General features: G+C 44.0%; 1 protein-coding gene across 1 annotated transcript in view; it reads left to right on the top strand.

Moving 5' to 3' along the window:
- The first annotated feature begins 12,756 nt into the window (after positions 1-12,756).
- The window catches only part of LOC121549720 (glucose-fructose oxidoreductase domain-containing protein 1), a 45,223-nt gene continuing 32,946 nt past the window's right edge, over positions 12,757-25,033 (top strand). Inside the window, exon 1 of the mRNA XM_041861563.2 lies at positions 12,757-13,523. Coding sequence (XP_041717497.1) covers positions 13,271-13,523 — 253 coding nt within the window. The 5' untranslated portion in view covers positions 12,757-13,270. The remainder of the gene's footprint in view (positions 13,524-25,033) is intronic.

The following is a 25,033-nucleotide window of genomic DNA, read 5'->3' as shown; positions in this document are numbered from 1 at the left end:
TTGAACAATTTAAAGGCAATGCTACCAAATACTAATTGAGTGTATGTAAACTTCTGACCCACTGGGAATGTGATGAAAGAAATAAAAGCTGAAATAAATAATTCTCTACTATTATTCTGACATTTCACATTCTTCAAATAAAGTGGTGATCCTAACTGACCTAAGACAGGGAATTTGTACTAGCATTAAAATGTCAGTAATTGTGAAAAACTGAGTTTAAATGTATTTAGGCTAAGGTGCATGTAAACTTCCGACTTCAACTGTAGCTCTGTCCCATGTTGTGGTCCGAACCATCAATGTTTTCTCTCTCTCTGAAGATGAGCATGCAGAGGTGAGCAGAAATGGAGTTACTGAAAACATGCTGTCTCTTAGAGGAATCATATAGGACAAATGAGGGGTCCATAGGATGTGGGGTCCATGGGAATCAGCTGATCACACTGTTCAATGTCAGGATTTGTTATCCTATTATCTGTATGCATATTCTCTAGGTTTCATGTCAGCTGACCCCGATGAATCATTTTGATTTTGTATAGGAAGAAGCATGCCAAAAAGACTAAGATGTGAAAGTATATGCTTGTCAATGTCAGCCACGGTGCAAGTGCCAGCAGACGAACGTGCTTGTAGGGCAGGGGGGGAAAGCAAGATCACCTTCAATTTGTAAATACAGTATAATATATTATAACCACTTAATGCTTTTGATTTGGAGACACAGAGGTACACACATTTGAACTCAAATTATTACCCAAGAGAACATTTTTTGAGTTTCCGATTACAAAATGACTTCTGTGATTTCTAGGGCACATGATACCTAGTTCTATAGGCAACTGGCGCCAGATATAGGAAACTATTGGGACAAAGGAAGGAAGGAATCACTCACCTAACTCCTGTATATACCTCCGCATTTTCTTTTTTTAACCTTTTTCGTAGCTGTGTAGTATTTTGTAACCAGAACATTGTATTTTTCAACAGTTATGTCTCATAAAATAAGTGTCCCTGTTGTTGTAGCGTTGACCATCAGTTAGACAATGTCTTGTGTCCTTTTTTTGTTTCGTTTTTTTTCTGACGTACGCCTGTGTAACTTGTAGTCGTAGTGTCTGTGCACTTAACAGTTATGTTATACTTGACTCTGTGGCTTTTCAGGACTGGAGTCTTGTGATGCCTAGGAGGGGGAGGGGGGGTATATGTCAAGATATGTTTGTTTTTTTTCCTAACCCATTGGAAACACAACATGGACAAGGCTCTTGAAGACCTCTGCTTGGACTCTGGCAGAGATTTCACAGAAAGGATTTTAGAGGAGCCAGTTGGAGAATGGGGTATGTTACTAACATGAGTTTAAGTTCATTTAACATTTGTATTATATTTTTAAGGTTTCTAGCCCCCAAAGATAAAATCTTTGAGTCTGTGATATGAAACATCCAAGTTGTTAAGAGTGTAAAAAAAAAAAAAAAAGATTACTTCAAACCTTAGAGGACACAAAGCTAAGGCTTCTGGGTGACCGTATAGGACGTATAAGGACATATGTTCCACCAATCTGGTTTAAGTGATGAGAATGTAATCTACCTCGAGGTGAATACCGTGGAGGCTTTGTCAAAGGAGAATAAACCTGTCAAATCGCTTTCTCTTTTCTCTGTACATTGGTAACAATTTTTTTTTTTTTATGAAGCGATTGAGGAGTGATTTTTCCATTCATTTCTGAGTGAGAAGCAGCATATCCATATGTGGTGTTTGTTACTGCTGCTGCTGTCAAGCTCAGTGGATACACCTCACAGACTCGTGGAGGAAGTCACTTGGTGGGCGCACACGTATTGGAGGGTAGCCCTTTCAATTGTATCTGTGCCTCTTGAGTAAATATAAATAAAAGCGCTGAATTATATCTCAACTGTATAGCCTGCTGTGTCATTTTGTTAGGTTTTTTCATTGCATAAAAGTATTTATTTCAACAGGGTAATATTTCCTTTTCCAACATAATCCTGGGCCACATTCAGTTGGACACAACTGAACGTAGTGTTGAGGTATACAGTATATTCTGTTGAGATAAATATAGTATATTGTGTAGAACACACAGTGCATTTGGAAGGTATTCAGACCCCTTTACTTTTTCCACATTTTGTTACGTTACAGCCTTATTCTAAAATTGATTAAATATTTTGATGTTTTTGCTTTCTCATTATGGGGTATTGTGTGTAGATTGATGAGGGGAAAAAAACAATTTAATCCATGTTAGAATAAGGCTGTAACGTAACAAACTGTGGAAAAAGTGAAGGGGCCTGAATACTTTCCGAATGCATTGTACATGGTACTCCATTGATCATTGACATTTCCAAGTGGTGCCGTGCATATGTATTCACCCTCTTTGCTATGAAGCCCCTAAATAAGATCTGGTGCAACCAATTACCTTCAGAAGTCACATAATTAGTTAAATAAAGTCCACCTGTGTTTCACATGATCTGACACATGATCTCAGTATATATATACCTGTTCTGAAAGGCCCCTGAGTCTGCAACACCACTAAGCAAGTTGAATTATTAAACTAAACTATCTGCTACTTGCAGTACATTGCACCATCCTGTCCTGAACAAGTCCCAGGGCCCAGTTTTTGTGTTTTTCAAAACTCGAAGGTAGCGATTAGGATCGAAGGCATCTTGAGAAAGACACCAGTGATGATGCCTATGGACATCTTCTAAAGAAGGAAACGGAGAGGGCAGAAAAGCAGATTTGTCTAGCTGAAGAGCAGATCAAGTTGACCATGCTTCAACAAAAAGAGACAACTGTGCATTCGCTTACTTCAAGCACGCTTGAAAGATCCTGGGGTTGTGTTTTCAGATGAAGACTTCTGAACAATATGGATTTGTTTTTTGAATTATTTGAGTTATCCAGTGAGATGGTGAACGTTGTTAAAATAATTAACACTTTAAGTGTTATATTAAGAGTGTTGCAAATAAATGTCCTTACAAGTGACATGCAAACTCTTTTTGTCTTGGCTATCTTCATGTAGTTCATCTTGCTCAAGTTTTTCTAAAGTTATCTTCTTGGATTTTGGCAATTGGATAGGATTAAATGTTAGCATTGGATTTTTCAAAATGGAACATTTTTATTCTGGTCAGGATTATATGTTTATTGTGATCACCTTTAATCAGGATTATATGTTTATTGTGATCACCTTTAATCAGGATTATATGTTTATTGTGATCACCTTTAATCAGGATTATATGTTTATTGTGATCACCATTAATCAGGATTATATGTTTGTGATCACCTTCAATCAGGAGTATATGTTCGTTGTGATCACAATTAATCAGGATGATATATTGTTTTGCATTTTTCAAAACTCAAAGGATAGTTTTGATGCCAAAAATCTGGATTATCTTGATCCCACTGGAAGGATGAATTCAGGGTGGATTTAGACAAGTGAAAGGCACTACAACTAAGACATTTCAATGTAACTAAAGTGACAAGGTAACAAATAAAAATAATAGGATTACAGATCATTCTGATCCAGATAAAATTTTGGGAAAAACTGGCCCCAGGATATTGCATTTGTCATATGGAGGTAGAACGTTGTATAATCTCTCCACCAGGGGGCAGCCAACCCTTTGAAAATCAATGATGTCTGAAAAAGCCAATCATGCTTGAGGGGTATGGAGTTTGATGACGATGTTACAAAGATTAGGAGTGAGTGACAGAATTATGTCACCAATGTCATGCATATTTAAATGTATATTGAAATTGGACAAGCCATGAGATCAGTACTCCACAATGTCTATTGTGCACGCTGATATTCCAGTAAGCTAAGTGCTAAACAAAGAAAGCAATTCCAGATATTGAACTCTGCATGGTGTTTTCTTAGCTAATCCATGTATTGATCACTGCAAGGATTTCAGGTTAATCTACCGTTAATTACTTTGTTACATCCTTTGTCTTCCTGGAGAGAGTGAGAGAGCGAGAGACCCACTGCATGAATAAGAAATAACAGAGGGAAAGCTGTAGTCTGTAGACTCCATCACATGACTTCGCCTACCTCACAGAGCTTATGGCAAATCCTGCACGTTTGCAATCATATATAGGATTCTCAGGGAGCTTACGCTAGTAACCCAAATATGTTACAGTATTATAATGAACACGTAACATGCCAGTAGGTGTGGTGGTGGGTCACAGAAGCTAGTTGCCACAGAGATGTTTAGCACGGGTTATAGAGAGTTGTCTGAGTTTGGACCTGGTGGTGTTGTTACGTCCGACCTATTGCTGAATAGAAACTAGGGTTACAAAGATGCACCTTCTATAGCCTCCTGAATTACCTTTTTATCTGGTTTATCAAGACTGTGGTGTTAAAGTAGTGCCCTCTGCCCTCTGTGTGACCCTTTCCGACCTTAGTTACCTCTGATACGTACTGCTGATTGCAGTTTAATTTAGTCTTGGCATTAAACACCCCTGTTGCTCAGCAGCGGAACAAAATGGGAAGAGAATGGTTTGGATAATTTCAGTCAGTGGAGGCTCCTCAGAGGAGGAAGGGGAGGACCATCCTCCTCAGTGAATTTCATTAAAATAAAAATGGTAAAACATTTAAAAAGTCATCCTTTTTAGATAAAACTATACTAAATGTAATCACAGGTCACCAAATATTTGATTAAAACAGACTATTTTGCAAAGAAGGTCTACAGTAACCTCAACAGCACTCTGTGGGGTAGCACCATGGTGTAGCTGGAGGACAGCTAGCTTCCATCCTCCTCTTGGTACATTGACTTCAATACAAAACCTAGGAGGCTCATGGTTTTCACCCCCTTCCATTGACTTACACAGTAACTTCCGGAGGACGTCCTCCAACCTATCAGAGCTCTTGCAGCATGAACTGACATGTTGTCCACCCAATCAAAGGATCAGAGAATGAATCTAGTACTGAAAGCATAAGCTACAGCTAGCAAGCACTGCAGTGCATAAAATGTGGTGAGTAGTTGACTCAAAGAGAAAGACAATAGAACAGTTTTGAACAAACTAATTTCATCCAAATTTCGATTTACTTACTTAGCAAATGCAGCTAGCTAGTTTAGCCTACTGAAACACCCTGCTCAAAGAGAAGGATGCTATGTTAGCTAGCTGGCTATGACTATCCAACACAACATTGGAACTCTTCCAAGTCAAGGTAAGCTTTTGGTTTTACTAATTTATTTGCCACCGGGGCCCACCGGTGTAACTGCTTACTGACTTTACTTCATGATTGTAGCGGTTTTACTAATGCATTTTTTTTGTAGTCATTTAGCAGAAGCTCTTATCCAGTGAGTGCATAAATTATTTTTTAAAATTATTTTTAATTTTTTATACTGGCCCCCCGTGGGAAACGAACCCACAACCCTGGTGTTGCAAACGCCATGCTCTACCAACTGAGCTACATCCCTGCCGGCCATTCCCTCCCTTACCCTGGACGACGCTGGGCCAATTGTGCGCCGCCCCATGGGTCTCCCGGTCACGGCCAGCTACAACAGAGCCTGGATTCAAACCAGGATCTCTAGTGGCACAGCTAGCACTGCGATGCAGTGCCTTAGACCACTGCATCACTCGAGAGTGGTTCTATTAGCTATGCTGACTATGACGTTACTTTTCAGTGCCTTGCAAAAGTATTCATCCCCTTTGCTATGAAGCCCCTAAATAAGATCTGGTGCAACCAAGTACCTTCAGAAGTCACATAATTAGTTAAATAAAGTCCACCTGTGTGCAATCTAAGTGTCACATGATCTGTCACATGATCTCAGTATATATACACCTGTTCTGAAAAGCCCCAGAGTCTGCAACACTGCTAAGAAGGGGCACCACCAAGCAAGCGGCACCTTGAAGACCAAGGAGCTCTCCAAACAGGTCAGGGACGAAGTTGTGGAGAAGTACAGATCAGGGTTGGGTTATAAAAAAATATCAGAAACTTTGAACATCCCACGGAGCACTATTAAATCCATTATTAAAAAATTGAAAGAATATGGCACCACAACAAACCTGCCAAGAGAGGGCCACCCACCAAAACTCACGGACCAGACAAGGAGGGCATTAATCAGCGAGGCAACAATGAGACCAAAGATAACCCTGAAGGAGCTGCAAATCTCCACAGCGTAGATTGGAGTATCTGTCCATAGGACCACTTTTTAAGCCGTACACTCCACAGAGCTGGGCTTTACGGAAGAGTGGCCAGAAAAAAGCCATTGCTTAAAGAAAGAAATATGCCAAAGGGCATGTGGGAGACTCCCCAAACATATGGAAGAAGGTACTCTGGTCAGATGAGACTAAAAGTGAGCTTTTTGGCCATCAAGGAAAACGCTATGTCTGGCGCAAACCCAACACCTCTCATTACCCTGAGAACACCATCCCCACAGTGAAGCATGGTGGTGGCAGCATCATGCTGTGGGGATGTTTTTCATCAGCAGGGACTGGGTAACTGGTCAGAATTGAAGGAATGATGGATGGCGCTAAATACAGGGAAATTCTTGAGGGAAACCTGTTTCAGTCGTCCAGAGATTTGAGACTGGGACGGAGGTCCACCTTCCAGCAGGACAATGACCCTAAGCATACTGCTAAATCAACACTAGTGGTTTAAGGGGAAACATTTAAATGTCTTGGAATGGCCTAGTCAAAGCCCAGACCTCAATCCAATTGAGAATCTGTGGTATGACTTAAAGATTGCTGTACACCAGCGGAACCCATCCAACTTGAAGGAGCTGGAGCAGTTTTGCCTTGAAGAATGGGCAAAAATCCCAGTGGCTAGACGTGCCAAGCTTATAGTGACAAACCCTAAGAGACTTGCAGCTGTAATTGCTGCAAAAGGTGGCTCTACAAAGTATTGACAAAGTAGTGAATAGTTATGCACGCTCAAGTTTTCTGTTTTTTTGTCTTATTTCTTGCTTATTTCACTATAAAAAATATTTTGCATCTTCAAAGTGGTAGGCATGTTGTGTAAATCAAATGATACAAACCCCCAAAAATCAATTTTAATTCCAGGTTGTAAAGCAACAAAATTGGAAAAATGCCAAGGGGGGTGAATACTTTCGCAAGCCACTGTAGCTAATATGGTGACAACGATGTAGGCTGTGTGTAGTGGTTTGGCTTGGAAAGGTTTTTATGGACTGGTCACATACAGCTGATGTGTTGTGCATTGAAGTCCACAAGGAAAGAGGTGAGAGGAGGAGAGCGCATAGATGCGAGAAGGAATACAACGTGGCTGCTATGAAAGTGAACTGTGTTTACGCATGATCAGGGGTGCATTCATTCCACCGATTCTGTTGAAAAACTTTCCTTAAACGGAACAAAACGGGGATAAACATAGTTGAATTTGTCCAATCGAAACTCTTGTTTGCAACTGTTGGACTAATGATTACATCCTATATCAGCTACATGCAGGCAAGAGTGTGCAAGGCGGTATTGAAAGTCACTGTCTGTCCATGTGTCACTGTCTGTCACCTAAAATTTGTCTCTCAACCTGTGCGCACCTACGTTGGAAACTTTCATTCATAGGATAGGTTGTAGCAAACTCATGATGGATATAGGGAATATTTTAGTATCATGTAGTAGCCTAAACCTATCGATGTTACATTGAGCTGGGTGAATGGAATATGAATGAGAGTCATCCAATATGCTGTAATAGAAATAAGGACGTGCTCATAAAAACAAATCGTCCTCCCTCATCTTAAACAGCACCGACCGCCACTAATTTCACTGGACATTCAGTTTTTTTCCCAGATTCTGCTCCTATCTTGCTAACATGTAAATACTTATTTTGGAACTTGTATTTAGGTATTTAGAGTGTTCTACGTGAATTTATGAGTATACATACATTATATTGTGAGTTATTATAGAATATTTTTCTTTATAACACTTGATTGCATAGTCAGAGGAATTGTTTGTGTCAGGACAATCATGACAACCCATGTGGTGCTGTAAAAACACTCTAGGTCCTTCTGATCAGGGCCGGCCGGGGTCTCAACTTACTGTTGAGAGTTAGAATAGTAGAATACACAAGGTGCAATTTCAAAATTTGCTAGTGCATCAGCAGTTTCCCTCTTGTCAGTCACTGACAGTCACTCAGTTAGCCCATGTCGGCTACATATTTTTTTAGATTGGTAAGTTAGTCTAGCCAGCTATATGAAAAATACAAATTATCCGCCGTCAAGAGAGGGACCACTTAAAAAATGTGCCTGCAAGGTGCCCCACCAACCAAATCTCACTTAGGGTCGGCCCGACCCTAAGTGCCTCTGAATGTAAACAGGAAATGACATATAAAATATGCTGCATATAGTCTGGTACTAATTATTTGACACCCTATTCTTTGTCCATTAGGAGCTCTGCCCTGACAGTGTAGGCGACACAGTAACCATCTGCCGTTATGACCAAGTCTATGAGCATCATACTAAGGAATGGTGCAGGGGAAAGGGAATTGTCTCGTGGGAGCTGCTGGCTGACACGCAGGGTTTCAGGAGGGAAAGCCGTTTTGCTCTCAGAGACGATAGATTGGCGGGGATTTCTCCATGTCACTATGAGTGACCTCACGGCAGAGGATGAGGTCTTGTCTCTGTGTGTTGTATCACTTTACAGGAAGGATATCTCAATGTCAAACCAGGGGAAGGTTTTGGGGTGTGTGTGTGTGTGTGTGTGTGTTTGAGTGTGGTGACACTACTATATTGTCATGTTGATGGACAGAGAAAATGTTTAGAGTACATTCAGGCTTCCATACTCGCTCTCCTAACACTGGACTTCTACCACCAGCAGGTCCCAACCAGAGCCAAGGAGAGCCATGGTAAGTCGTTCTCCCATCCCTACTTCAGTGCCTCTTGTCACTCCTCCTAGACAGACAAGACACCCAAGTCGCATGCCGCCTAGTCACATGGCCCATAGCAGGACGTGACCGCCGTCTTTAGCAATTCAACAACACAAGGATCTAATTCAATTAGAGAGCGACCAGAGAGAGAGAGAGAGACAGAGTGAGAGACCAGAGAGAGAGAGAGAGAGAGAAGGCATACCAGAAGCAAAGTGTGTTGCAATGTTATTCTGTCTGTTTGTGATACTGTGTCATACTACACACACACACACACACACACACAGACAGATGACTCACCTTGGCATGTGCCTGCTGGCCTCACTTTTGGCTTGAACGCTTCTTGCTCAGACATGAGAATGGGTAGTCATGGTGACTGTGAAGCTCCACATAGCCTATGTGGAACACTTTGGCCCCTGTTACTGTAGGTGGGTTGAAACAAGCCAGTACTTGTAAACCATGTCCCTCCTATACCTACAGGCTCATATGGACTCTCACCAGATAATATAATATAATAATAATAATAACGTGCCATTTAGCAGACGCTTTTATCCAAAGCGACTTACAGTCATGTGTGCATAAATTTTTACGTATGGGTGGTCCCGGGGATCGAACCCACTACCCTGGCGTTACAAGCGCCGTGCTCTACCAATTGCGCTACAGAGGACGACAGATTCTCTTTGTCATCCTGCAGGCTGTGGCTGCTTCAAGGTGGAGAAGAAGGGAGATACATGCGTATGGACCCCAAGCCCTTTACCCCTCACTCCGGAGTTGAGTTGCCCTTAATAACTGCTGGTCCAGAGTCAGATATTCTCCTATCCCCATAAGATTAAGGATTTGGATTGGGGTTAGGATAATCTGATCCTAGAGCTGTGGTTAGAGGCAACTTCTCAAGTTCTTCCTCCACTGGACCAGGAAAGAACCAGAACTTTGGCCATGAATGACCATTGACCTCCAATGTTATATGAATAGTCAGCACAAGCTGGGCAAAGTACTGCCACTGTCTGCTCTGTTGTTTACCGAATCAATGGCACACTCTGGGAAAGACAAATTGATGGATTACACTGTGGATCATGTCACTAAGTCCACCGAGGTTACAAAATAAATGGGAGACATGTAATGTGCACTGTCACACAACATGCTGAAGCCTAAACTAACCCTCTGTATATTGACTTAATAGGCTAACTTATTCAGCTTTCTCCATTCAGTGAATTGATTTGATTGTTGTTGTTGACTTGTGTCAGTTGTACAGCTTGTCAGTTCAACAGAGTTGTGGTCACGCCAAACAACATCTGCCAAAGACGTCTCTGTCTCAACTGCTCACTCTGCCCAGTAAGTCTAGGAATAACTCTGTCATATCATTTCAGAGTGAGTAGCAGTGAAATAAGGCGAACTGACAGAATCCAGGAGAGGACTCCCGCTGTGAAGTGTCCATGCGTGTTCACATTCTGAAAAGATGTCTAGGAGCAATGCAGCATACAGCAAACTCTATCACGATGACATTCAAAATCCTCACAGCTAGCAGGGCTTTGTTCTTTGCTGCAGAATTCAAAGTAGCTCAAGTCAATCGTTTGATAAGATATGACTGCTACCAATGATGTTCCAAGCTTTCTGTCCTTTTTGTTCATAGACAGAAGTATATCAAGTATGTAGCCCTGTGTCATGTGGTGAAGTTTCCTCATTTGGAGAGCCTATCTTTAGTTTGAACAAGAAACAGCCCACCTGGCCCTCCTAATAGTTAGTTCATTACAGAATTCTCTGACCTGCTATCTTTGGTTACACCTAAATAGGGCAGGGTTATTATTCTTGGAGATCTAAACGTTAATGTGTGTTGCCCAAATAATGCACTAGCTGGTGAGTTTCTTAACCTGTTACAATCCTTTGTCTTTGCTACATGCCACAGGTCCTACTCTTGATCATGTGCTGTCCCATGGTCTGATTATTGATAACCTGGAAACTATTTATGTTTTTTTTTTTTTGTCTTTGACCATCTGAGTATTGTTTTTAAAATGCTTTCTCCTCCTCCTAAAAATGTGTTTATCCCCACTTCCTGTCGCTTCATTAACTTCACAACTGCTAGAACATTGACCAATCCTTTACAGCCTCTACTACTGACCCTGTTCTTTCAAACCAATGATTTGCTGAACATTTTCAATGACGTATGTGAGGCTCCTTTAGACTCAGTGAAACCAGTTTAAACAAAGAATAAACTGTCTGCCACGAGTCTCACCCTGGTTAAATTAGATTATGAAGGATCTGATGATACATTTCAGTGCTGCGATTTAAAGATGCAGGAGCGAACTACTTCTCTACCCTGATCTCTGAGAACTCCCACAATTCGACATTTCCGTTTAAGACAATTGAGTGTATTGTTGGCAGTCAATTGCAAGACATTCAACAAAAAAAAAATCTGATTGTATTCTCTTCTCACCATCATATACTTCTATTGTGTGGCTATGACAGTCAATTGCAAATGGGTCTGACATAATTTATCTTTTGTCACTGCCACTAATGAGATGCGTGTCGCCTTGGAGCTTCTCAAAGTCAGGGGGCGTGGTCGAACAGTGCGCACCTCATCTCTCCTGTCACATCCAACCTGGATCGTTATTTGTTTTCAAATACAGACGAGAGCACTGAATCAGCGTACCATGAGACGGCACAGTATTCCCTTTGTGAGGAACCAAAACATCTCCATAGTGACCCGTGAATGCGTTGTCTGCAGCATTCGGTCACATGACAGCTCGATCAGCTGTTTGAGTTCACTTACCGGCGTGTCAACTGAGCCAGGCTCAAAGTCAAACGGATTGGGAAGTAGGTCCCAAAGTGCTCTTCCAAATGTTGGAGGTGAGCAGTCGTGTGAGACACTTACTGATGCTGTTTTCTGTTAGAAAGGGGGCATGGTTCATTTTTGAAAGACTCTCTCTCCAATAAGAAATCTTTCCTCTGAATCCACTGATTCGGTCAATCATCTGTAGATATTTTTTAATTTTTTTGCATTTCCCCTGCATGCTTGCGTTCAGTTAGTTCAGTTTCTCAAATATGTCGGTTACATAGGCAAGGAGACACATTTTGTTCTCCGCTTGGCTCGGCTCATCCATTATAGCTCAGTGGGTGTATCAAACAATGCGTCTATATGGCAGAGGGAGACACATTCATAACTAGAGTGCAGAGGCCTGCCCGCCATAGATGGGGCCCCATCTGTGCAAAAGTCCACCATTCGATCCCATGGAATCCGTTTTTTGTCAATATAGCCACGCAACACACTGAACATCCCCTGTGCGGTTTCATGCTCGGGAATCGTGAGACAGAACAAGATGTCCTCTTGAATAGCATACCCCCGACATGTAGAGATCAAAAGTCAATGCATCTCGGCCCTCACAGCTAACATCCATTTGGAGAGCTTAAGGTAGGGAGTTTTTGAGTCGTTCAGTCAGTTTCTTCCAGATATCTAGCTATAGAATACATTTTTTGTTTCACTGAGTTATCTGACAACGGTATTGATGTGAGTTTTTGTGCCTCTGCCACCCCATAGCATAGCGGGTTTAGCCATTCACTGTGGGAACGAAAGTGCGGCCTTTTCCCACAATCTAAAGACACTCTCTGGTTGAATTGTATCTTTTAATTTGAATAATTTGTATTTAGATTTAAGGTTACCCACATTACAATGATATCTAAAGATGCTCTCTGGTTGAATTTTATCTTTTAATTTGAATAATTTGTATTTAGATTTAAAGTTAGCCACATTACAATGATTGAGAGACAAAGACGATCATATTTTATATAAAATAAATAAATAAAAATACCAGGATTTTGTAAATTCTCCCTCAACCCTATTTTCATATCAAGCATACGCACATGGGGTCGGGACACCTAGTTTCGCAACGGCTGTACTATGGTGAGTGTAATATTCATGCCAGGAACGAGAGGGTTAAAACGGGGAGGGGATCATGCTGGGAGGCTGACGTATCGAGCAGAGTCAGTGTAGAACTGGGTTGCAACATCAATAACAATCGGCATAATACCGCTGGATCATCGGCGTTGCATGCGTTTAAATACAGGAATCCTCCCATGCCTATTGAAGGCGATTGGAATGCTTTTTCACACCCCTAGTAGAACACTGCTAAGAGGAAATTCGGACTAATTTTTCGTGGTTTCGTTCTGTAAGGAGGGCGTTACAGGAAAGGAAGAAGGTGATGTCCTTCATCGGCGAGTGCGGTGCGCTTTGGCAGATGGACGCAGATCATCCAGAATGGTGCATTTGAATTTTGATATCTTGATAGAATACGCGGCTTATCGTGTTATTGTTGGAATAACGGTGGATAGGATAATATCTATGACAAATTGAGCAAAACTGATGCGAAAATGCGAGGTGCAAGGTCGACTTGCGCAGGTGGATGACCAACTTTATGTTAACAATCGCGTTTCTCCCCGCGTCTGCCGGGTTGACATGCTGTGAAGCTGGTCGTGAATACGGGGACTCGAGCCATGCTTCCCGGGGTAGGCGTGTTTGGCACCAGCTTGACCGCGCGGGTGATTATCCCGCTTCTGAAGAACGAAGGATTCGCCGTCAAGGCTCTATGGGGACGGACTCAGGAGGAAGCCGAGGAGCTGGCCAAAGAAATGAACGTACCGTTTTATACCAATAGAATCGACGACGTTTTGCTGCATCAGGATGTGGATTTGGTGTGCATCAACCTGCCTCCACCTTTGACGCGGCAGATCGCTGTCAAAACATTAGGTGAGTCGTGGTGTAGGGATGGGATGCTGTGACATGCGCTACATTGGTGCGATATTGCCTTTTTGAAATCAATGGAGAATACTTCAATCACAGTTATACAGCTTATTACAACATTGAATTAGATTATTCTCAATGAACAGGGGGTTGAGTAAGGTAGGCTATTTTGCGAAGAAGAGTTGGCTTGTTTGATGTGGGCGTCAGGTGTGGCACTATTTCCCAATCAGCTGCAATCTGAATGAATGAAAATACACTGTTCAAAAAAATAAAGGGAACACTTAAACAACACATCCTAGATCTGAATGAATGAAATAATCTTATTAAATACTTTTTTCTTTACATAGTTGAATGTGCTGACAACAAAATCACACAAATTATCAATGGAAATCAAATGTATCAACCCATGGAGGTCTGGATTTGGAGTCACCCTCAAAATTAAAGTGGAAACCCACACTACAGGCTGATCCAACTTTGATTGAATGTCCTTAAAACAAGTCAAAATGAGGCTCAGTAGTGTGTGTGGCCTCCGCGTGCCTGTATGACCTCCCTACAACGCCTGGGCATGCTCCTGATGAGGTGGCAGATGGTCTCCTGAGGGATCTCCTCCCAGACCTGGACTAAAGCATCCGCCAACTCCTGGACAGTCTGTGGTGCAATGTGGCTTTGGTGGATGGAGCGAGACATGATGACCCAGATGTGCTCAATTGGATTCAGGTCTGGGGAACGGGCGGGCCAGTCCATAGCATCAATGTCTTCCTCTTGCAGGAACTGCTGACACACTCCAGCCACATATGAGGTCTAGCATTGTCTTGCATTAGGAGGAACCCAGGGCCAACCGCACCAGCATATGGTCTCACAAGGGGTCTGAGGATCTAATCTCGGTACCTAATGGCAGTCAGGCTACCTCTGGCGAACACATGGAGGGCTGTGCGGCCCCCCAAAGAAATGCCACCCCACACCATGACTGACCCACCGCCAAACCGGTCATGCTGGAGGATGTTGCAGGCAGCAGAACATTCTCCACGGCGTCTCCAGACTCTGTCACGTCTGTCACATGTGCTCAGTGTGAACCTGCTTTCATCTGTGAAGAGCACAGGGCGCCAGTGGCGAATTTGCCAATCTTGGTGTTCTCTGGCAAATGCCAAACGTCCTGCACGGTGTTGGGCTGTAAGCACAACCCCCACCTGTGGACGTCGGGCCCTCATACCACCCTCATGGAGTCTGTTTCTGACCGTTTGAGCAGACACATGCACATTTGTGGCCTGCTGGAGGTCATTTTGCAGGGCTCTGGCAGTGCTCCTCCTGCTCCTCCTTGCACAAAGGCGGAGGTAGCGGTCCTGCTGCTGGGTTGTTGCCCTCCTACGGCCTCCTCCCCGTCTCCTGATGTACTGGCCTGTCTCCTGGTAGTGCCTCCATGCTCTGGACACTACGCTGACAGACACAGCAAACCTTCTTGCCACAGCTCGCATTGATGTGCCATCCTGGATGAGCTGCACTACCTGAGCCACTTGTGTGGGTTGTAGACTCCGTCTCATGCTACCTCTAGAGTGAAAGCACCGCCAGCATTCAAAAGTGACCAAAACATCAGCCAGGAAGCATGGGAACTGAGAAGTGGTCTGTGGTCACCACCTGCAGAACCACTTCTTTATTGGGGGTGTCTTGCTAATTGCCTATAATTTCCACCCGTTGTCTATTCCATTTGCACAACAGCGTGTGAAATGTATTGTCAATCAGTGTTGCTTCCTAAGTGGACAGTTTGATTTCACAGAAGTGTGATTGACTTGGAGTTACATTGTGTTGTTTAAGTGTTCCCTTTTTTATTTTTTTGACCAGTGTATAAATGCACAGCCTATAGACCCACTTCTGTGTTATCACCCGTTATACACCAGGGTCTCTCCATGACTAAGCCAGATAGTCAGGGTCTTGTCTCATGTTGGCCTACATGGAGGGGATGGCTAGGCTACACCATACTGTCCATTTTAACATTTTAGTCATTTTAGCAGACGCTATTATCCAGAGCGACTTACAGTTAGTGCATACATTTTTCATACTGCCCCCCCCGTGGGAATCGAACCCACAACCCTGGCGTTGCAAACGCCATGCTCTACCAACTGAGCTACAGAGGTCCATACCTGTATCCGAATGTGTTTGTATTTATTAAGGATCCCTATTAGTTCCTGCCAAGGCAGCAGCTACTCTTCCTGGGGTTTATTATGGATCCCCATTAGTTCCTGCCAAGGCAGCAGCTACTCTTCCTGGGGTCCAGCAACATTAAGACAGTTATATACAGTTTAAAATTATACATGACATTACATTTCATAACACTTTACCCAATACATTGAGTGTGTTCCCTCAGGCCACTACTCCACTACCACATATTGTGTCCTTGGCCTGAGCCATGTTTGCAGTGGTGGAAAAAGTACCCAATTGTCATACTTGAGTAAAAGTAAAGATACCTTAATAGAAAATGACTCAAGTGAAAGTCTCCAAGTAAAATCCTACTTGAGTAAAAGTCAAAGGATTTTGGTTTTAAATATACATAAGTATCAAAAGTATAAATAATTTCAAATTCCTTATATTAAGCAAACCAGACGGCATCATTTTATTTTTTCTTTATTTTTACCGATAGCCAGGGGCAAACTCCAATGCTCCAACACTCAGACATCATTTACAAACAAAGCATGTGTGTTATGAGTCCGCCAGATCAGAGGCAGTAGGGATGACCAGGGATGTTCTCTTGATAAGTGTGTGAATTAGACCATTTTCCCTGTCCTGCTAAACATTCAAAATGTAACGAGTACTTTTGGGTGTCAGGGGGAAATGTATGGCGTAAAAAGTACATTATTTTCTTTAGGAATTTAGTGATGTAAAAGGTTGTCAAAAATATAACTAGTAAAGTCAAGTACAGATACCCATAATAACTACTTAAGTAGTACTTACACGACTGCATTTTTGTTATAGCATTGGGGTCTTTTGAGATAACTACTATTCCTTCCATGTCCGTGCTTATCTTGATTTAAATCTGATGTATCTCTATCACCCATCCCCTTCAACATGAACCAGTTAACATCTGATAGAGCTTTTGCAATTTACCTCTCTAGACCCATGTGATAATGGATACATCAGATGGACAGACTGACACATGCAGATGTCCAGTGACGACGATGATATATGGGAAATAACCCTGGGAGTAGTCATGGTTCATATCCTGACATGGGACCTGGCACAGGGAGACCCAAAGATGATCCCGAGCTGGCCGAGCCAGCAAGAGGGCAAAATGCGTCACTAGGGCAACATCACAGAAGATGAAACCCTCTTTAATATGTCGCCGACTCTCTGGGTTCCTGGGAGCTGTGGCCTTGTTACATAAGCTGAGTATAGTTAGCATATGGGTCAAACTCAGCAGATAGGAAGTGATGGCCTTAAAGGAGGAGTTCAGCAGAGTACTCTCTCTCTCTGTCTCTCTCTCTGTCTCTCTCTCTCTCTCTCTCTCTCTCTCTCTCTCTCTCTCTCTCTGTCTCTCTGTCTCTCTCTCTGACACTACTATAGTGTTACTGTAGTTCTGACAGTTTACCTGTACAGGTGTAAGAGGCACCTAATGTGTTACCCAGGTGTGTACGGGCCAGTGTGTGTTCCAGAGATGCCCATGTAGCTGATGGGACGTATGGAGAAAAAAAATATATATATATATGAAAATGTCTGTGTATATATATATATATATATATATATATATATATATATGAGTGAGTGCATACATTTTCATACATACACACACATACATATATGTGTATGTATGTATGTATGTATGTATATGAAAATGTATGCACTCACTACTGTAAGTCGCTCTGGATAAGAGCGTCTGCTAAATGACTAAAATGTAAAATGGAACGTCAACTAACCTCGAAGGCTTGTGCCCAGACCAATGTATTTAGTTATCATGGATGAGTGAAGATTACATTGGACTTTTCATTTCTCTTTCTTTGCACTGTTGCCCAATCAGCAGATGACAGCAACACCAGATGACATCAGCCTCCAGGATACAGCAGTGGTAGAACTGGATGGCGGTGTGTCTTGGGGTCGCGGCAGTTCATTGACCTCATGTCATACCAGACCACGTTTGACAAGAATAACCACAGCACAGACGCTACAGAGCTGAGACGTCAATGTGTCATCACTGTAACTTTTTGAGTAAATTCATAGTGCTAATTTTGTTACAGGAGTGTCGGTATGCATACAGTGATCTCTGTCATATCTTGAACTTTTATTCTGACGTGATGTACAATATAATGTGTAAATCACGTTGGCCCCAACAGTGACTGCTCACTCAGAGTGATCATGTCCTCTATCTTCCGTTCGGACACTGTTGTCTTTACTAGAGCCCCTATTCATTTTCCCACTCATGCTTTGTTTGTTTTGGTAAATATAGTGATTGTGTTATCAGGCGAGAAAGGCAAGCCTCTGTTTACTCCATGACTGGACTAATGTGAATGAATAGGAAGGTGTGCGCGCACAACTCCCAGGAATTTGTTCCATTTATAGCTGTGGTGACTGTCCTCGTGCGTTATCTCCCCACCTGAACAGGTACAGACACTTTGAATTATTTTACATTGTCGTTTCTCAAGTTGGGATGCAGCCCTGTATGGAAATGTTGTTGCTGGCTACATAGTTTATGATGTCAGCCTGGAACGCTGTAGCCATGCCCCTCATTGTGTCAGAAGCATGCTTTCTCTCTCTCTCTCTCTCTCTCTCTCTCTCTCTCTCTCTCTGTCTCTGTCTGTCGCTCTCTGTCTCTGTCTGTCGCTCTCGGTCTGTCTGTCTGTCTGTCGCTCTCGGTCTGTCTCGCTCTCGGTCTGTCTGTCTGTGTGACATGAGGAGGATGAGGGTCAAGATACCAGTCCTGTGACAGTGGTCCATGATGCCTCAGGAAAATGCTCTGGCCACGCTGGCTTGGAATAGTTGGCCGTGGAATACAAAGCTATTTCCCCTTTTGGAATGTACACTTGGAAGGCATTTGCCAACACTGTCCAACCCAAACCATAGGTCCCGATGATGGCCATTGAACCATACCAAGGAAACCAGGCTAAAACATTAGCATGAGCCCAGTGGGTTTTCCCTAGCAACTGCTATTGTTATGCAGTTTTACAACTCAGTGTAACAATCTTAGTCACATGACAGCCAAGTGGTAGATCCAGCCAGGCCACATCTCTTCCTCAATAGGGATCTATTCTTTCAGTTTTCCCCCCCCCTCCTCTTTCGTACTATAGCATTCCTAAGGCATCTGATGACACAGAAAGTCTGATACATTTCTCAGGGAATTGGCTCTTCGGCGAGCAAGCGTGCTGTTTGGGATCAGTATCTAGTCTCCCAGTCTGCGTTTTTAAAGAAGGACTCTCGTGAGCGCCGAGCATTTCTTGGCCGACAACATATGAAAGTGCATCAGTTTTCAGGCTGTTAAGGAATAGATGTTCCCTTGCTCACTCCTTTTCTACCCGAATACATTAGCATTTCTGATCCAATCCAGCCCAAAGAATGTCCATTTGCTTCTGTGATGTTCGAGCGCGGCAGTAAAGACAGTAGGGTACAGTAGAGGCAGTAGGGTACAGTAGAGGCAGTAGAGGCAGTAGGGTACGGTAGAGGCAGTAGGGTACAGTAGAGGCAGTAGAGGCAGTAGGGTACAGTAGAGGCAGTAGGGTACAGTAGAGGCAGTAGGGTGCGGTAGAGGCAGTAGGGTACAGTAGAGAGTAGAGGCAGTAGGGTACAGTAGAGGCAGTAGGGTACAGTAGAGGCAGTAGGGTACAGTAGAGAGTAGAGGCAGTAGGGTACAGTAGAGGCAGTAGGGTGCAGTAGAGGCAGTAGGGTACAGTAGAGGAGGCAGTAGGGTACAGTAGAGGCAGTAGGGTGCAGTAGAGGCAGTAGGGTGCAGTAGAGGCAGTAGGGTGCAGTAGAGGCAGTAGGGTGCAGTAGAGGCAGTAGGGTACAGTAGAGGCAGTAGGGTACAGTAGAGGCAGTAGGGTACAGTAGAGGCAGTAGGGTACAGTAGAGGCAGTAGGGTACAGTAGAGGCAGTAGGGTACAGTAGAGGCAGTAGGGTACAGTAGAGGCAGTAGGGTACAGTAGAGGCAGTAGGGTACAGTAGAGAGTAGAGGCAGTAGGGTACAGTAGAGGCAGTAGGGTACAGTAGAGGCAGTAGGGTACAGTAGAGAGTAGAGGCAGTAGGGTACAGTAGAGAGTAGAGGCAGTAGGGTACAGTAGAGAGTAGAGGCAGTAGGGTACAGTAGAGAGTAGAGGCAGTAGGGTACAGTAGAGAGTAGAGGCAGTAGGGTACAGTAGAGGCAGTTGGGTACAGTAGAGGCAGTAGGGTACAGTAGAGGCAGTAGGGTACAGTAGAGAGTAGAGGCAGTAGGGTACAGTAGAGGCAGTAGGGTACAGTAGAGGCAGTAGGGTACAGTAGAGGCAGTAGGGTACAGTAGAGGCAGTAGGGTACAGTAGAGGCAGTAGGGTACAGTAGAGGCAGTAGGGTACAGTAGAGGCAGTAGGGTACAGTAGAGGCAGTAGGGTACAGTAGAGGCAGTAGGGTACAGTAGAGAGTAGAGGCAGTAGGGTACAGTAGAGAGTAGAGGCAGTAGGGTACAGTAGAGAGTAGAGGCAGTAGGGTACAGTAGAGAGTAGAGGCAGTAGGGTACAGTAGAGGCAGTTGGGTACAGTAGAGGCAGTAGGGTACAGTAGAGAGTAGAGGCAGTAGGGTACAGTAGAGGCAGTAGGGTACAGTAGAGGCAGTAGGGTACAGTAGAGGCAGTAGGGTACAGTAGAGGCAGTAGGGTACAGTAGAGGCAGTAGGGTACAGTAGAGGCAGTAGGGTACAGTAGAGGCAGTAGGGTACAGTAGAGGCAGTAGGGTACAGTAGAGGCAGTAGGGTACAGTAGAGACAGTAGGGTACAGTAGAGGCAGTAGAGGCAGTAGGGTACAGTAGAGGCAGTAGGGTACAGTAGAGACAGTAGGGTACAGTAGAGGCAGTAGGGTACAGTAGAGACAGTAGGGTACAGTAGAGGCAGTAGAGGCAGTAGGGTACAGTAGAGGCAGTAGGGTACAGTAGAGGCAGTAGGGTACAGTAGAGGCAGTAGGGTACAGTAGAGGCAGTAGGGTACAGTAGAGGCAGTAGGGTACAGTAAAGACAGTAGGGTACAGTAGAGGCAGTAGGGTACAGTAGAGGCAGTAGAGGCAGTAGGGTGCGGTAGAGGCAGTAGGGTACAGTAGAGGCAGTAGAGGCAGTAGGGTGCGGTAGAGGCAGTAGGGTACGGTAGAGACAGTAGGGTACAGTAGAGACAGTAGGGTACAGTAGAGGCAGTAGGGTACAGTAGAGGCAGTAGGGTACAGTAGAGGCAGTAGGGTACAGTAGAGGCAGTAGGGTACAGTAGAGGCAGTAGGGTACAGTAGAGGCAGTAGGGTACAGTAGAGGCAGTAGGGTGCAGTAGAGGCAGTAGGGTACAGTAGAGACAGTAGGGTACAGTAGAGACAGTAGGGTACAGTAGAGGCAGTAGGGTACAGTAGAGGCAGTAGGGTACAGTAGAGGCAGTAGGGTACAGTAGAGGCAGTAGGGTACAGTAGAGGCAGTAGGGTACAGTAGAGACAGTAGGGTACAGTAGAGGCAGTAGGGTACAGTAGAGACAGTAGGGTACAGTAGAGGCAGTAGGGTACAGTAGAGACAGTAGGGTACAGTAGAGGCAGTAGAGGCAGTAGGGTACAGTAGAGGCAGTAGGGTACAGTAGAGGCAGTAGGGTACAGTAGAGGCAGTAGGGTACAGTAGAGGCAGTAGGGTACAGTAGAGGCAGTAGGGTACAGTAGAGACAGTAGGGTACAGTAGAGGCAGTAGGGTACAGTAGAGACAGTAGGGTACAGTAGAGGCAGTAGGGTACAGTAGAGACAGTAGGGTACAGTAGAGGCAGTAGAGGCAGTAGGGTACAGTAGAGGCAGTAGGGTACAGTAGAGGCAGTAGGGTACAGTAGAGGCAGTAGGGTACAGTAGAGGCAGTAGGGTACAGTAAAGACAGTAGGGTACAGTAGAGGCAGTAGGGTACAGTAGAGGCAGTAGAGGCAGTAGGGTGCGGTAGAGGCAGTAGGGTACAGTAGAGGCAGTAGAGACAGTAGGGTACAGTAGAGGCAGTAGGGTACAGTAGAGGCAGTAGGGTACAGTAGAGACAGTAGGGTACAGTAGAGACAGTAGGGTACAGTAGAGGCAGTAGGGTACAGTAGAGGCAGTAGGGTGCAGTAGAGGCAGTAGGGTACATCTCAACAGCCTCTTCCATCTATTGTGATGCACCCTACAGCCTCTTCCATCTATTGAGATGCACCCCACAGTCTCTGCTCTCTGGCTCAGTGCTGGGTCTATGATGCAACTGACCTTTGCAGCACCGTGTGAGCCTGCCTGCGCTCCTCGACCTGGCCCTGGCATCAGTGGCCGGCGCTATCAGGTAACAGGTCAGCGTCCTCTGAGACGCACAGACACACTTCCTCATCCCCGCTGACTGGAGGAGGCCCAGGAGGAGCTGCAGGGGTGCAGCGGTACTAATGATGTCCCGTGGAAAGGGCAAGTAGGCCTCCCTTAGCCTAGACTTCTCATGCACTTGGTACATACCAACTCAGCCTGGATTGGATATCATCATGTCCCCTGCAGTTACTTCAAGTGCGTATAAGTTACACTAGCTGCCACTGGCACTTTCTGTGTGCCGCTGTCCTTTCCATGCTTAAAATACTTCCTCTGGTGGATCTAATACAGTCACCTATCATGCTGAGGATAAGTCTGAAGGTGGTCTTTCTAGGGAGCTTGGTTATGTACTAGTCTGAAGGTGGTATTTCTAGGGAGCTTGGTTATGTACTAGTCTGAAGGTGGTCTTTCTAGGGAGCTTGGTTATGTACTAGTCTAAAGGTGGTCTTTCTAGTGAGCTTGGTTATGTACTAGTCTGAAGGTGGTCTTTCTAGGGAGCTTGGTTATGTACTAGTCTAAAGGTGGTCTTTCTAGTGAGCTTGGTTATGTACTAGTCTAAAGGTGGTCTTTCTAGGGAGCTTGGTTATGTACTAGAGCAGCCGTCCATGTGATCTCTTACTCTGAGAGAATGATGATGTCCAGAATATAATTCCGGTGTGATCACGCCTCAGGGCAGCCAGAACATGGTGGTCTAGATCAACCATGAGTCTTCCATCCCTCTGTTCTGGGTCCCTGTTGTGAAGACTCACGCTGTGTTGTGTGTTCACAGTTTTTTGGCTCAGCGTTAGCCAGACGTATAGGAGACAGAATGACAGTGCCATTCCCATGCTTCTCCTGAATGTCACCGCTTGTTGTTGTTAGGAGTTTCCCGGCCCTTCATGTTCACCTCTCCAGGACACCCATTTACATGCACAGCAAATTGGCCAGTGTTACCTAGTGTTGATTTTTCAGTGTAACATTTCTAGTGTTGATTCAGGTGTTTAAATTAACACTCATTGGTGTAAAAGAACCCAAGTGTTGTTAATAACCAGTGTTAAACCAAAAACATCATTATCATATTTCCCAGCATGCTCTATTGCAGGTAGATTTTTGAAATAGTTTTGTTTCAATATCTATGTTTTTGTATGTAAGTTGATTGATGAGTTAATCTTATGCTACTCAAATAGAAATAACAAATGTTTCTAAACTAATCCAATCTGTTAAAAAGATTTGGCATGGGTCCTCAGATCCTCAAAAAATTCTACAGCTGCACCATCGAGAGCATCCTGACTGGTTGCATCACCGCCTGGTATGGCAACTGCTTGGCCTCCGACCGCAAGGCACTACAGAGGGTAGTGCGTACGGCCCAGTACATCACTGGGGCAAAGCTTCCTGCCATCCAGGACCTCTATACCAGGCGGTGTCAGAGGAAGGCCCTCAAAATTGTCAAAGACTCCAGCCACCCTAGTCATAGACTGTTCTCTCTGCTACCGCACGGCAAGCGGTACCGGAGTGCCAAGTCTAGGTCCAAAAGACTTCTCAACAGCTTCTACCCCCAAGCCATAAGACTCCTGAACAGCTAATCATGGCTACCCGGACTATTTGCACTGCCCCCCACCCCATCCTTTTACGCTGCTGCTACTCTGTTAAGTATTTATGCATAGTCACTTTAACTCTACCCACATGAACATATTACCTCAACTACCTCAACTAGCCGGTGCCCCCGCACATTGACTCTGCAACGGTACCCCCCTGTATATATAGCCTCCCTACTGTCACTTTATTTTACTTCTGCTCTTTTTTTCTCAACACTTTTTTTGTTGTTGTTTTATTCTTACTTTTTTTGTTTAAAATAAATGCACTGTTGATTAAGGGCTGTAAGTAAGCATTTCACTGTAATGTCTGCACCTGTTGTATTCGGCGCATGTGACCAATACAATTTGATTTGATTTGATCTGTTACTTGGACTTATTGCACCCATTAATGAGATGGTTATTCCAGTTTAGATGGTTTAGGTAGACTCATATCTTAGACTTCCCAACCCGGCAGTCATTCTGAATGCAGGTTAGGGGTGAATAAAAATCCCATATGTTGGATATCCCCACTCTAGCTGGATTCCATTAGGAATTACACTACCATGCGTTTCAGGCCACTGTATTAGAGTAGACCTTCAAAATAAGGCCTTTATTAAATACTTGTATTGTGTTGAATAATTAAATGTTTAATGATGACATATTCGCTTAGGATCTCACTTGGTGAAGGCCATAGGACAAAAAAAGACTGCAACAACCATTGTCTTTGTCACTAACAAACACAGTCATGGGTGGTCACTGTACAGTTCACCAGAAAGGCAAGGCATATATTTAACACTGGAGAATTTGCTGTGGTGCTAATAGAAGCTGCAGTAGATAGAAAAACAAAGGGTCTGCTCTTATTGGTCCGGTGAAATTGCTTATGTTTACAAACTGAATCGCAGAACGGGAGCTCTTCCAGCCTGCCTTCTCCCAGTCCTAGAAAGTGCTCAAGTTGGTGGAAGAGTTTACTCGTGGAAGCCCGTCCGTCTCTATGAAATGAGGGGCTGCTCTTTCGCAGCTTTGTGCCGCCACTTGTTGTTAAAAGTGTTTTTTTGTTTTTTTTGTTTTGTACAGTGCCACAATGGCTACATTTGGCCATGCATCCCACAAACGCAGTGATGCCTAGATGCATAATGACTCAATTTTGCTGCTGCCGTTCATTAGTTCTATTCATGTTGAGATATGCTGCGCTAACAGTCAGTAATTGTGCTCCTCATCTACAGGATTGCCTTGATGTTGCCCAATAATGAATATGCTGACTGTTGTGGGGACGTCTTGATTGATGTTCCTTTTTAAGCAGAAGTGAAGTGTAGACGTTTTCCCTAAACCACTCCTTCTAGGTGAGTTTAAACTATACGAAGTACAGACTTGCAGCGACTGTACCAGTCATGAAGAAACCAAGGATTACATTATTTTTCTGCACACACTCATAGACACAGAACCTTATTGTGAAAAAATGATTTATTGTTGGTAGCTACAA

This window comes from Coregonus clupeaformis, chromosome 34, assembly GCF_020615455.1.
Source record: "Coregonus clupeaformis isolate EN_2021a chromosome 34, ASM2061545v1, whole genome shotgun sequence".
NCBI classification, from domain to species: Eukaryota; Metazoa; Chordata; class Actinopteri; order Salmoniformes; family Salmonidae; genus Coregonus; species Coregonus clupeaformis.
This window is presented reverse-complemented; position numbering and strand designations above follow the sequence as displayed.